This window comes from Apaloderma vittatum, unplaced genomic scaffold (assembly GCF_000703405.1).
Source record: "Apaloderma vittatum isolate BGI_N311 unplaced genomic scaffold, ASM70340v1 scaffold37140, whole genome shotgun sequence".
Lineage (NCBI taxonomy): Eukaryota > Metazoa > Chordata > Aves > Trogoniformes > Trogonidae > Apaloderma > Apaloderma vittatum.
Window position 1 is genome coordinate 4,546 of NW_009696948.1, and position 13,762 is coordinate 18,307.

Below are 13,762 nucleotides of genomic sequence, written 5' to 3' on the forward strand. Positions count from 1 at the left end.
ACAAAAAAAAAAAAAAAAAAAAAAGGGCAAGAGGGGTTTACTTGGTTTGCTTGCTGTTTGTTTTAAAGAGGATTTTCAGGTTGAATATATCAAACCACTTCTTTTTATCAGCAAAAAAGCAATATGGGTCGTTCAGGTTTAAGTTGAAAGTCCATGAAAGAAAGGAAAGACTTGTTTTTAATGAAAAATACAGCAATAAAGCCTATTGCAGCACTCGCTTTAAAACAAAATGTAATTGGATGAGTTCTGCATGTAAGGCACGGATGCTAGCAGTGCTATTTTTAGACGTGCCAAGTGACAGTTCGTGCTTACCAAATGTAGGCAGCTGCTCTTGCTTTAGAATAGGCCTGGAATACTTGCATTAAATGCATGAGATTATAGTTCCTGTTGTATAAAATAAAGCTTAAAATGGTTTCTGTGAGGAAGGATCCTGCTTGGCAGGGCTGCTCCTGAGAATTGGTAGGGGGGTTTGTTTTTCTGTTTTGTTTTTTTTTAATCTGCTGTGAATATCTTGTGTATAAGTTAAAGCCAGAAAACTGCTTCTAGGAATGCTTTTAGTCTTTTACTTTAGAAAGAAATGCAAATACTTGTTTCTCATCAACTGGAGAAAATAAATCAATTTCATTGTGCACTCTCTTGGACTGAAAATTACAAATCAAGTTTTCAGTGGCCTGTGACACTCGACTTCCCTTTGAGGAATTTACAATGAAACCAGATCTGTATGTCATGAAGCTGAGGCTGTGCAGTAGTTCTCCAAATGGAATGGAGGCCGAGCAAGGAAAAATGCTTCGTGTGCAGCACGAACTATGTTCTTGACGGGGGGAGGTCCTTGCTTGGGTTTTCTTTCTTAATGATTGCTGAGAACAAAAGACTTGAGGATGGGTTGCTAGGGGTCATTTGGCATTTGTGGTGTGCTTTAATTCCAGCATTTACCTTTGTATCTTGTATGTTAGAAACTGTCACAGGGATGAATTACTGTCTTTATGTTCCCGTCTTCAGATTCCTTGTAACTGGGTTCAGGTTTAATGTGTTTACTGCTTGTAATAAGTCCTTGCTGCTTGTAATAAGTGATTTCTTACAAAGCAGTAAGAACCTGCTGTCAGTGGAGATGCTTTAAAACTGTGTTACAGAGGAAGGAGTATCTCATTTACAGAACTAATGCTGTTTGCAAGTGGAGAGGGGTAGGGCTCATACTTAGTGTGTCACACGATATGGGAACAGCACTCAAATTTGAATGTATGAATGCTCAGATTGCAACATTCAAAATAAATATAGCTTCTGTATTTGAAGCAAATACAGATAAATTACTGGTGGGTATTTTTCCAAAGCTATTTTGCATGATTTAGGAGCACAAAATCCAACTTCTTTATTTTCAAGACTGTTTTTCAAAATCTCACCCAGGTCTTAGGGATACTTGCAACTCAGTTGAGGCTTACAGTTTATAACCATTTTCAGGTCAAGCTCACAATTTTAAGTTCCTTTTTACATTCTAAACTGAACATAAGGTGTGCAGAAACACTAGTAGATGCTTTTTTGAATAGAAGCAAAGCCAAATAAACCAAAGAAAATGTTCTTAAAATTAGAAATTGTACTCCATACAAAAGGAATTAACTATGACTTGGAGTTTTGTTTATTTGATTTTTTTTTTTTTATGAATACCAAAGAGAAGTTACCTTGCTCAGAGTTTTATTTGTTTGTCAGGGACAATAGGAGTGCAGCCTTGTAACATGAAGCGACCCAGCAGAATAACAGGTCAAGAGGGTGTGCGGGGAGCTTGGGCTGCAGTTCAGTGAGGACTTTAGATGGGTGCTGTTCTGAGAGCAGGAGTCACCTCCTTCAGCTGGCTGCTCTATCTCTCACCCCATATGTTTTGTGGAGTCACATGGCGAACTGCAAGCAGAATCTGATCTGGCTGGCTGCTTTGTTTTTATTTTATGGTTTTTGGTGCAGTGGCACACAGACAACCAGGCTGGTTCTGTGCATGGCCCGGAGGAAAGGAGTGGAACTGAGTGGTGGTAGAGGGGTGAGGCTGTTTCTTTCCGCAGCACTTTTGGTTTGTGATTAAGTTTAAGATATTTGTGCAACCCTGAGCTGGTTCTGTCTGTAGAACTTAATTCACGTTTCAGTAGAAATTTCCTTAAATATTTGCATTGTATATTTTGCATTATGAAAACAGCAGCTTTAAGTTTATTACTGGAGTTCTCAACTTTCCAATGCCTGCTGCTCAGTATGGTTTCCATATGGAAGTAATGAGGAAAAGACTTGAGCTTCTGAAATACTGTGAAATAGCACTGTAACCCCGGTGGCATTTTCATGTTGAACCTCTAAAGGGATTATGCAGACTTTGCCCCCCAGGGGCTAAGTATTTAATGTTTGATGCACTACCATGTTTTTATCCTGTGAGAGATATCAGTCAAATTTTATCTTAGTTTTCTTTTACAGTCATTCAGAATGAGAATCTGTTCTGAATCGTGATACACTATTTTATAGTTAACTGTGGTGATGCTCAGAATGAGGGCAATTTCCTAACCTTGTGGTGTAATAGTAATAATTTTTCTCTAATTTATTTTGAGTTCTCTATCTGATATATTATTGCTGTTAGCAAGCAGTTTGGATGCCGGAAAGACATTTGTTCTTCTGAACATCTAATCAGCTGTGGAGGTAGAAATCATGAGGAGTGAGTTTTACTGTGTGTCTCGCCATGAAGTATAAAACTAGACTGGATGTCCCTGCGCGGTTCTGTACTCAGCAATGCAGAATAATGTTTGCCAGATTTCATGTTTTCACTAAGGTAATCAACTGCAACAACACCTTGAACCAAACAAATCTGCAATGGATGGATGAAGCCATTACCTGTGACCTGTGCAAGGATGTAGCTTACTTCTAAGAATGATACTGAAAATGGTCTAATACTGTGTTCTTTTGTGAGCGTCCCTTAAGGAAAAAATAAACTCTGTCTACCAATGGGAGTAGTTGCATTGGAGTGCAGGAGATTCGACCTGGATCAGACTTGCAAAGACATAACGGTTTAGAGATCTCAGTGTTTTGTCGTGTGTCATAGCAGGGAATCGGAATCGATCTCTGCAGTGAGTGACCTCCACAAATTGCACAAAAAAAAAAAAAAAAGAAGCACAAACTGCTGTGGTTCTGGTGCAGAACACGACACAGTAATTGAAGAGATTAATTCTGACATTGCTTAAGGGCAGCATTGTTCTTAAATTTTAGCAATTACATTTGAGGTAATCCTAATAACAGTAATCTCAATAATCTGAGGTCCAATATGGAATCAGTGCTAAAATAACATCTTTCCAGTTGCAATTTCAACTCTGATTTGACAGTGAGATCGCAAACTCCATTCTTGATGACTGTTGACACCCAAGTGAATGATGTTTTACTGTTTTCATATGGATATAAAAGGTATCTTATTCTAATCTCTTATCTTTAAATTTTAGTTGTTGACCTCCTTTACTGGCGAGACATTAAGAAGACGGGAGTGGTGTTTGGAGCCAGCTTGTTCCTGCTGCTGTCATTAACAGTGTTCAGCATCGTGAGCGTGACAGCTTACATTGCCTTGGCCCTGCTTTCTGTGACCATCAGCTTTAGGATATACAAGGGAGTTATCCAGGCAATCCAAAAGTCTGATGAAGGCCACCCGTTTAGGTGAGATTTTTCTTCTAATTAAGAACAGCGGTATTGGGGAACAGCAGTATTGGTGCTGTTCGAAGCGGTAGATGACATATGCTGTAAAATATTGCATAATCATGTAAATAGACTCTGTACTGAAAAATCTGTTACCCGGCCCATTACTACTACTACTCTTTCAATTTTTCTCTTTAGGCATGCGCAGAGGTAAAGAGAATGAACTGAGCACTTGGTACAGGGAACTTCCCTCAGAATGCTACAGTATCTTAAGTTACATTAAAAATTATAAATATTTCAATCTAATAGAGAAGTATGTGCGTTATAGGATGGTATAGTCTTCAGAAGGTGAACCAATGGTGGATGATCTACAAAACTTAAAGAATGCCAAGGAGATGCAGCACTTCCACTCTAATATATTTAGCAAAACTCAGAATAAGTACAGCAGGGGATGCTTTCATCTTTTGGAACTTTAAAATAAAGAATCCTCTTAAAATTTGTGTTTGGGTTTTTAGCAGTATAGGTGTGCTCTACACATACAGGGCTGCTATGGCATCAACGGTATCCAGATTCATTGCAGCTTGTCCAGATCAGCAATCCAGAAACTTGGACATTGACACTTGAACTTGGCTGGAGGCGTTGAATCACAGGATTAATTTAGGTCCTTAAAGAGGACCTCTGAACGCTTTCCTTTAAGTGATGAGCTAAGTCCTTGGGGTATACCATGTGCTCGCTTCCTGCAGTGTGGGAATATAGTATCCATTGCTATTCATCCTTTCCTGTGTGGAGTACAGTGGGGCCTGTTATTGCACAGCTGCATCTCAAGAGAAAAATATAAACCCCCAAACTTGGTAGTATATCACGGTAATTAGAATGCATGTTTCCTGTTTCCATACCAGCCCTGTCCACACTGCTCAGACTTGCTTCTCTCGTTTTATTAATCATTGAAGTGGTTCCATCTCAACTTCCCTCAGCTTCAGTAAAGTAAAATGATTAACATCCATTCCTCCCTGACTATGTGAAGCAGCTCATTTACCCAGTGGAAGCCAAGCTGTGCCTAAACCAGGTGTGGGAGAAAGCTCTGGAGGAAAAAAGAGTATTTGCTTTCAAACTTAGACCTGATATGAAGAAATACATATGAACAATTGACACCAACATTCAGTATAGCAGTATGAAATGTGTATGTTTTGTAAACTTATGTTTTTGTGATTATTTTTTTAAATCGAACAAAAATATCCCAGGGCAGAATCCCTCCCGAAATGAAAGTAAAAACTTTCAAAAAAAAAAAGTAAAAAAAGTAAAAACTTTCCAAAAAAGTTAACTGTGGTAGCTGTAGAATGAGAGTATGCTGTTCCTGATGTGCTGCACTGCTCCTTCTCCCTCCAACGTGCAAATTAGATAAATTGTTTGCTATTTAAGGAGTAAATTGCCATAGCCACTGCAACTACAGATAAATGTCACAGTGCCGTGGAAAGTGCACTTAACTAGATAGGAGCTTGCGTGTTTCTGTTAAAATACCTGCTGTCACTCAGAATTTTTTTTTTTCTTTTGCAAATGATGAAAGTTGCTCATTTTACCCTGCCTTAGTGTGTTTGTTGCAGCTCAGTGTTAGCTTGAGATTTCTCAACCTATCCATTCAAACCTCTGGAAAGCATTTCTGAAGTTAACACTGAGCTGGAATCTTAAGCCTGGGAGAATATTAAGCTGCCTGATACAACAGCAAAACCTGAGAATGACACCTCCCAGCTTGTCTGTATCATTCTTTTAAAGTAGTGGCTTTATCAATGTATGATATTACAGCATATGCTGAGGAGTGAGAAGTGACCGCACAGACCAGAGCGGCGCTGGGCGCTGTTTTGGGCCCTCGGTGGCCCTGGCTGTTTACACACAGATCCGTTAGCCAGACAGCCTTTTTTGCCTAGTCCAGGTAAAACGGTGTGACATAGTAAATGCACTAGTGCTACGTCGCAGTAAGAGAAACTTCTTGATTCCTGAGAAGTTGTGGGTTTGTTTCTTAAGGTTCACTTTTACCTTCTGAGAATAACAGGTTAGTTTTATCCTTTTAGCATTCCTCCTATGATGAGGTTTTCTTCTTTATAACATAAAAAGAACTGATACTGATGCTGTGTATGTAACATATGTTGATACTGCTTGGCAGCACGCTTGCAGTAGTTTCATAAGCTCTTCTTTCTTGCAGGGCTTACTTGGAGTCTGATGTAGCTGTATCTGAAGAGCTTATTCAGAAATACAGTAATGTTGTGCTTGGTCACGTTAATGGCACAGTCAAAGAGCTGAGACGTCTCTTCCTAGTCGATGACTTAGTTGATTCTCTGAAGGTAAGTTTGCCTCAGCTGCAGATACAGCAGCCTTATGTAAATAGATTCCTTGCTGACCTGGGTTAGCAAATCCCACTAGTCCTTATAAATGTGAATGAACAATAGCTCTGTATAAGTGAATAATGAGGTTTAGTTTGCTTCTTGGAAGTAATAACCCTTTTTTGTTTTTCAAGAAGCATAGCTTTCTGTTAGCCACACTGCATTGAATATGGAATGTTCTTTGCTGTATTAGAGTGGATAACTTTATCTGCACTTTTTTTGCAGTATAATAAATGTGGACAGAAAACTGAAATAAGCTCTGGCTGCATGTAGTTCAGCTGTTACACCTTCTCGCTGGTGCTTAACAGCAGAAATCTTTTAAGAAAACGTGACACTGCTCCAATGTAGACATTCGGGATGGGTCATCAACCTGTAGCTGTTACTCTTGAAAATCTGTGTTTTGGGCTAGACTTGGCACAGCCTGTTCTGGTTTTGTTTTTCTGCTTGTTTCTGTCTAGAGAGTAACGAGCGGTTAGTGTACGGTTACTTGCCTTAAACAATAGGAGTTCTTGTGTCCGCTTCTTTTGCTGGAAGAGTGGGTATTTGACTAGGAAGGTGGACGCTTAGTTTCTGTCCCTGGATTTGGGTCTAAATAGCTACTTCTTCTAGTGTTGTGAATTACTAAATGGGGTTTTGCAAGTTACTTGTTCTAAATCGTGCAATACTGCCTAAGAGGTATTGTGAATACGTCCAGATAGTATTTAATGGGATTTATTGAAAGTGGCAGAGCAAAACTGACAGTGAAAAATAGTCCTAGGAAAAAAAAAAGTAGCTGACAACCCTTTAGTTTTGTTCTGTGAGAACCATATTCTCTCTTTTCAAGCTAATCGCCTTTCTTGGTTTTTCGAACAGTTGTTTCCTTTGCCGAGTACAACGTGTTGTCCATTTCTTTTTCAGTTTGCTTAATCTTCTTGAAATAAAGGTGCATTTATCCTCCAGTAAATCTCTTTAGTGCTTTGTAAAGTCCTTTGAGCTCTTGTGGAGTGGGGGGAAGGGGTTTCTAGTGAAACTTGAAGAAAAATAGGAAGACTGTAGAAGTCTTTGTTATGTTGTGGAGTAAAAATCAGAGGCAGATCCCAGGATCTTATCTGGAGTTTCTAGATCCAGTTTCTCTGTCACAAGCTGTTTAAGTTGAAGCATGATGAGAAGTTGGACCTTATGCTGTGCAGGTCTCCTGCAGGAAGAGACAGGAAAGATTTTAAGGTTGTTGGGTTGTTACTTGGGGTCTGCTGCTGTGATAAAGACTCCTTTTCTGAGAAGGGAAATAGGAGATGGGATATTAGCCTGGGATTTTGTGTAATAATCTTGGTGTTCCTGAAGTAAAGTGGCTGGGGTTTTTTTTGAGGTGGCTGTGCATTGTTATTTTCTGGACACAGTTGATACTGTTGCAGCCATTTCATGGCAGACTGGCTTAAATAAAGCTGTTACTGTCTGTGCCTTGCTAGTGTTTCCACACAGGCATTGCATTTTGATGGCTAAATCAATCCCGCCACTGCCTGTCGGTCTGTCTGCAAGAACCTACATCTTGCCTTCATGCTTAAGTGACTGAGTACTTAAGATTCATCTCTGCAGCATCTCAAGGCCACAGCCTTGACCACCAGAATTACTGTTACATGGCTAAATTGCATTTTGATAACTTAAGCTTGATGCTTGATGGAGGAAAGAAACATACTCTTTGTTTATTGTATTTAAGGGTGTTGAGTTTCAGTGTTCAAAGAAAAGTTACTTCACTTAAGTCGTGTTTGGATCTGATTAAACAACCTCACAGAAACACCAACTGGTCACAAGATCGCTTGTATTTCTTTAATAATTAAGCCCTTTATGATGTGTTCCTTCATCTGCGTTAGAAGAATTTCCACACCATTTATTTAGAGATCACAATCCCTTGCAATAAAGGAAGAGGAAGCAATGAGCAGCCAACTGCTGTTTCAGTTAATGCTGTTTTAAAAATTAGGCCTTTCAGAGGAATTGTGTGAGAAGTAGAAGTAATTCCAGTCAGAATGTCTTCAAGGCACTCTGATCCAAAATATTATGGTATATAGGAAAGACATGTTTATTCAGCTGAACAAATTAATTTCACTTCTCCTGATATTTAAAACAATTTGTGTAGGTTAATTAGTCTAATTTATGGTAGTTGGGAGCAACCCTTATGTGAAACCAATGAATGTCAGGACTGTTCACAAGCACGAGTTACTGATTTTGAAGAACTTGTGCTTGAGGATAGCATTAACGTGCTGGAGTCTTATGTAACAACACATAAGGGCCTCGGTTTAAAAAAAAAAAAATATTTTGGCTCGAGTAGTTTAAACATCTTCACTATAGGAAACAGTGTGTTTGTGTATAGTTAAAGTTACAAAGCTCTAATGTAGAAAATGTCTGTGGGTCAGTTTACTGCGTGTAATAGTTCTGGCTGTAAATTCTGTCTTGTTAAGATTTTTCTTTCTTTTTTATTAAACAATGCTTCAGTCACAGGAGTCTTAAAATGAACTCTAAATATTTATGCAGCACAAGGAGCAATTCCTCACAGCCCTTCAGGAGCATTTCCAGCAGAGCCCTTGCCAGAGAGTCCCAGGAGAAACTGCACTTTGTCCTGACATACAACGATCTAGTGCTCTGCCCCCACGCTGTGCCACGGCAGCTGCTCTGGCAGTTCTCATGAGTTTTTCTAGGTTCTAAAGAAAAAAAAGAGAGAGACCAATATGTAAATGTGGGATTGAGATCAACTCAAATTAATTGTGAGAGTGTTGTTTAACTGTCAGAAATGTGTGAAGAAAGGAGGAGTTGTGGGAGAGGGATTCTGAGGCTTTTGCTGAACTTGATTTGCTTTGGTAGCCCCAACTCTCAAAGTGACTGTCCCTTACTGACACGGCAGAGAAGAGGGTGATCTCGGTTTCTTCTCCTGCCCAGGATGAGTAAGTGAAGTGGACTAAAAACGGCACACGTGATGCATGTGCAGTTTTTTAGTCCACTTCCCTTACTCGTTAGACCTTGATGCTGCTCTGGGTAGACTTTCTGAGAAGCAAAGCCTGTGTCAGTCAAATGTTAACTCTTGGATTTTGATCTTTCTTGGGCCATAAATTCAATGCTTCCTAAATAGGATGGGATAGTCCTGATAATTGTTGGACTTTGGGATTGATTCTTATCTGTTACCTCTCTCCTTACATAAACTCATGTTTTCTGGCTTGGTCATAGTCTTCAGCAATGTAGATGTTCACCTGCCTGGGGTGGTGCTTGGCTCTGGTAATCGTGTGGATTCAGAGGAGATCTCAAGTAGCTGTCAAGATGCTTTTGCTGTGTGTGTGCTTGAAGCTGGCGTATTTAATTTATTGAACACACAGCCTGCTAAGGAATTGCTCTGAATCATCACAAACTTGGGGGCTTTTTGCTGTAGTAAAAGTTGTTAATTTTCCTCCCTTTGCTGGGGAAGGGGATGTGCTGCATGTGCAGGCTTACACTGAAAGGAATGGGTTTGCTTCCTTGAAATGTCTTGTGCAAAGAGGCTGGCAGTCAGCTCCCACCCTGGTATTGCAGAGAACAGAACTGGGCCAAGGTTTGAATGAATCATGAGGGAGTTCAGAGAAATCTGCTTTATTTTTCTTGATAAACCTGCCAAAAATCCTTCAGTGGGAATGCAGTTGCTGGTAATATTGCAGCCATGTCTGAGACTTGACTTTGTGCCTGTTGTGCTGCTTGCGTCACATCTAGAAAGAACTGACAGATAAGAACTGCATCATTTGCAGTTTAATCCTACTGATTTTTGAATGGGATCAGCTTTGAATGAAGCTATTGAAGTAAACTTTGTTTCATTACAGGGGTCAAATGATTAATCTTGTATTGATTGTCATGTTCTCTATCTTACTGTTGGCTGTTGGTTTTATTTGGCTTGGATATATTGCATCTTACGATAAGCTAAAAATGGATGTTTGGATACATAACTTCAGAATAACTTGGCTTCAGAGTAAATCCCTGCCTGCACCCACAGTCCTTTGACATGCTTTCTTTTCTTTCCAGTGCTTGTACGTATCTCTTCCTTGCATTTATCTTCAGCTTATCAGAGTGCTTCACCTTTGGTTGCTAACTCTGCCCACGTCTTCTCTCCCTGACGCCTCCCCACTGTGCCTGCCCAGTGTTTTGCGGTGTCTTGCACAGAAAATAACCAGACGTGCTTAATTGCTGCATGGGCTGGGGGTCTCTGCTCTGCACAATGCAAAGCATAACCCAGCGCTTAGCAATAAATAAACACTGGCAAATCCCCTCTGACATCCCGATCCTGGCTCTTGCTCAGTTCTTGATGGGCTGTGCAACACTAGAAGAAATGGGATGTTTTTTTCCTTGGGGGAGGAATCCTACACAGAAATAGAGCTGGCAGCCTTTGGCCCCCTCCCGTCCCAGCATAGGTCAGAGGTGTGCTTGGGACACTCTCCACCTGGCAGAAAGTTGAGGGGCTTGAACTCGGGTAGATCTGTGTGTAAAAGACAGTTGAGAAGAGCTGGTACAAGATGGGGGAGCTGTACCAGTGCAGGCAGTGGGGTGGCAGTGGGCGAGTAGCAGTGTCTGGGTGCAAGTTAAGGGCTGGGAGGTGAAGCCAGAAGTTAGGGCAGTAGGAGGGTTTAAGTGTATGTTAATGAAAGGGATGTCTTTGCTTCTGGGTTTGTCTCTGACATAGAGCCAGGATCCATTTTATGGCACTATTGAACTGTCTCTTTCCTGATTTTTATAGTATCCAAAGTTGCTATGTTTTGGGGATTTTTTTTTTAGGGAAGAAAAAAAAAGACAGACAAGCCAACCTTGCTGTGTTGCCTCCCAGACAGGTTTTTCCCCAGTGTGACAAACCTCTGCCCAATCTCGTCAACTGAGACCTTTGCTGAGCCGAAGCATCATTGTGAGAGTTTGGTGCTGCCCTTTGTGCTGCAGCTCTGGTGTGGACGTGCTCTGCGTTGGCTGTGGGGCTGCCACGCCAATGACCTGCTTTCTCTCCGGATCTGTCACCCCGTGCTGCGTCATGCACCAGTCCTTTAACCTCTCCCTTGCCTGTCTTGTTTTCTCTCTTGGAAGGGTGGGAGGCAGGAATAGCGCTTGCCTGTCATTAGGAAACCTGGGATTGGAAATGCTGTGTAACCACAGAGGGCACGGAGCAGCCACCGACTGGCACAGAGCTGGAGTTTTTAGTCACTGCTGACTTGGGCTGAATTCAGGCCCATGACCTAAACACAAGAAGCCGCCATATCCTATTACTGAACCCTTCAACCATCTTGTCACTCATCTATAATTACATGAGGTGTACACGAGTGAAGTGGAGTTTGGAGCATTTTAGTTTCATACGTGTGTTTAGAGAAGTTCTCTCCCAGCTCTAACGAGTATGTTCTGGTAAGACAGACTGTGGGCTGACATGCTGTTGTGGTTTTTTTTCTTTCTAGTTTGCGGTGTTGATGTGGGTATTCACTTATGTTGGTGCCTTGTTTAATGGTCTGACATTACTGATTCTGGGTAAGTGTTTGAAACTCCGTAAGGTATCTGAAATACAAAATAATCCTGGAAAAGCACTGAGGTCTGCTCCATACTGTGGGGCTGTTCCTGTGTTCTTGAGAGTGTAGGAAGATGTTACAGTTTTGTGTCCTTCTAGGACATCGATAACGCTGCAGAGCAGATAATTTTGAGTCGTGTTTTTAAATTTCTTGAGCTTGCTGATTTTTCCTGACATTTTATCATTTTTGAAAGCCCATTCTGTTGTGCTTCTCCTTCTCAGGGTTAGCTTCACAAACATTATCAGTGTAGCGTGGCTTTGGAGAAGGTACGCAGTTGGATCTGGCTGTGTCCCGCTGCAGATAGTTTTCGTTCTTGTGTCCCAGAGCAGGCTGGCTTCAGGTGTCAGAAACCAACAGACGTTGGCAGAAGCCTAAGCATCCTTTTTGAAGACTTTGCATAACTCACAGCCAAAAAGTGAACTGTGACCAGCCTTGCTGTACTGTTAATGAGACCTGGAGAAGAGCCCAGCTTCTCTTCTTCAGAGGGATTATTTAAAATTACTGGCCAACAATCTTTGCATGTGGCTTGTTTCTTTTTTCTTGTACCTTTTTGAAATAATCGTCAGGGTGTGAAAACTGGTCATTGTTTTACCTGAACACCAATTATTTTGTAAATATTTATACCTCCTCTGTGTTCTTTCCTAGCTTTGATTTCGCTCTTCAGTGTTCCTGTTATTTATGAGAGACATCAGGTGAGTGATTTAGCGTGATTCATTAAATGCTGCATTGAATGAGCTCTGCTGAAGGAAACCTGCACGTGAATAAAACCAAACTGCATTTCAGTCTTCTAGTGTATTTAAAGGCTTTAAAAGACAGGCCTTTAACCAGGAGTCAGTGCCAGGGCCGAGAAAAATCCAGTTCAGTGTGAAGTCCAGACCGCATGTGCTTCCCCTCCTCCTTTCTGGTGGAAGCCCCAGACGGCTTCCCCAGCAAACAGCTACGAAAAAGGCGCGATTAACCTGGAGGCCTTCCCTGCTGATCCAGATCTGGTCAGCGCTAAAGCAGTAAAGTGCGGTGCGTTAATCCTGGTGTAAGCACTTTTCAAACAATCTCTGAAGAAACCACTTTACAGCTCATGCTCAGGATTCATCTCCTGAAGCAAGAGGCGAAAAAGGGAGCAGGGAGATTCTCGGCACCGTCCGGTGTTTCTCCTCTGGAGAGGCTTGTTTAAAGGACAGAGGTAAGAATGAGCCAGAATGAAAAGCATGTCATTAAATTATAGCTTGGCGTGAGCAGGGACTGTCTTCACCAGGTAATAGCACAGGTGGGGGCAAGCCAGCTCTGGCTTAGCAGTTCCTTCTGCCCTTCCAAACCCAAGGCTGCTCACGGAGGCCAGCCCAGGACTTGGGAGGGGAGGCAGAAGGGCGCGAGGCAGATGGCGGAGCCTCCCAGGCTCCTCTCCGAGCTCCTGGCAAAGGGCAGAGCACTCTGCAGGGGCCACAAGGAAGGACGAGGGGCCGTTTGTGGGGCTTATCGCAGGCTCCTCAATCCTCTTGAGGAGCTGAGGACTGCTCTCCAAAGGCATAAGCCGTTTAACAGGCCCGGCCCACCTAAGCGGCTTTCCTCCTCCTCTGCACCCCAAGTCACCGCCTGCCCTTGTGGGGCCCCCATTTGGGGCAGCAGCACCAGTGCCCACGCGGGCGGGATGTGCCAAAGCTGGGCACATGCTGCAGTCCCTCACCCCCGTGGGCTCTGGCATCACACGTGGGTGACCCCAGCCTGCCGCCCCCTGGCACGGGGTGACTCTGCCTTGTGTGTGATGCCCGGCCTCTTCCTTCGCAGGCCCAGATCGACCATTACCTGGGGCTCGTGAACAAGAACGTCAAAGATGCAATGGCCAAGTGAGTCGGGGATTTCTTCTGTCGGTTGCCCTGTGTGAATAACGCGCATGGCTTGGGCAGGGGTGGTGCTCCTGCGCGTAACTAGCGCCGCGCTGCACACACGTGGTGTGGCCTGGGAGGAGCAGGGCCTTTCTTCACATGTGGAATGGTCAGGAAAGGAGCTTGATGCTCATGTGAATTCATGGCATAACATAGAGTATATGCTATGCAGCTATGTTTCTATATTCTATGTTATATATACTTACCTATTTTTTTTCTATAATTTTATATACTGTAATATCAATTATGTAAGTTTCTACACTATATTATATATATTACTGTGATAATAATAATCAGCTCCTTGCTGATGCTGTTAATTTATAAGTTATATAGTATATATTAT

General features: G+C 42.1%; 1 protein-coding gene across 1 annotated transcript in view; it reads left to right on the forward strand.

Annotated features, from left to right (window-relative positions):
* The window catches only part of LOC104279351 (reticulon-4-like), a 13,497-nt gene extending 113 nt beyond the window's left edge, over positions 1–13,384 (forward strand). The window contains exons 2-6 of the mRNA XM_009876616.1: positions 3,453–3,660; positions 5,837–5,975; positions 11,432–11,501; positions 12,185–12,231; positions 13,322–13,384. Coding sequence (XP_009874918.1) covers positions 3,453–3,660; positions 5,837–5,975; positions 11,432–11,501; positions 12,185–12,231; positions 13,322–13,384 — 527 coding nt within the window. The remainder of the gene's footprint in view (positions 1–3,452; positions 3,661–5,836; positions 5,976–11,431; positions 11,502–12,184; positions 12,232–13,321) is intronic.
* The last annotated feature ends 378 nt before the right edge of the window (positions 13,385–13,762 follow it).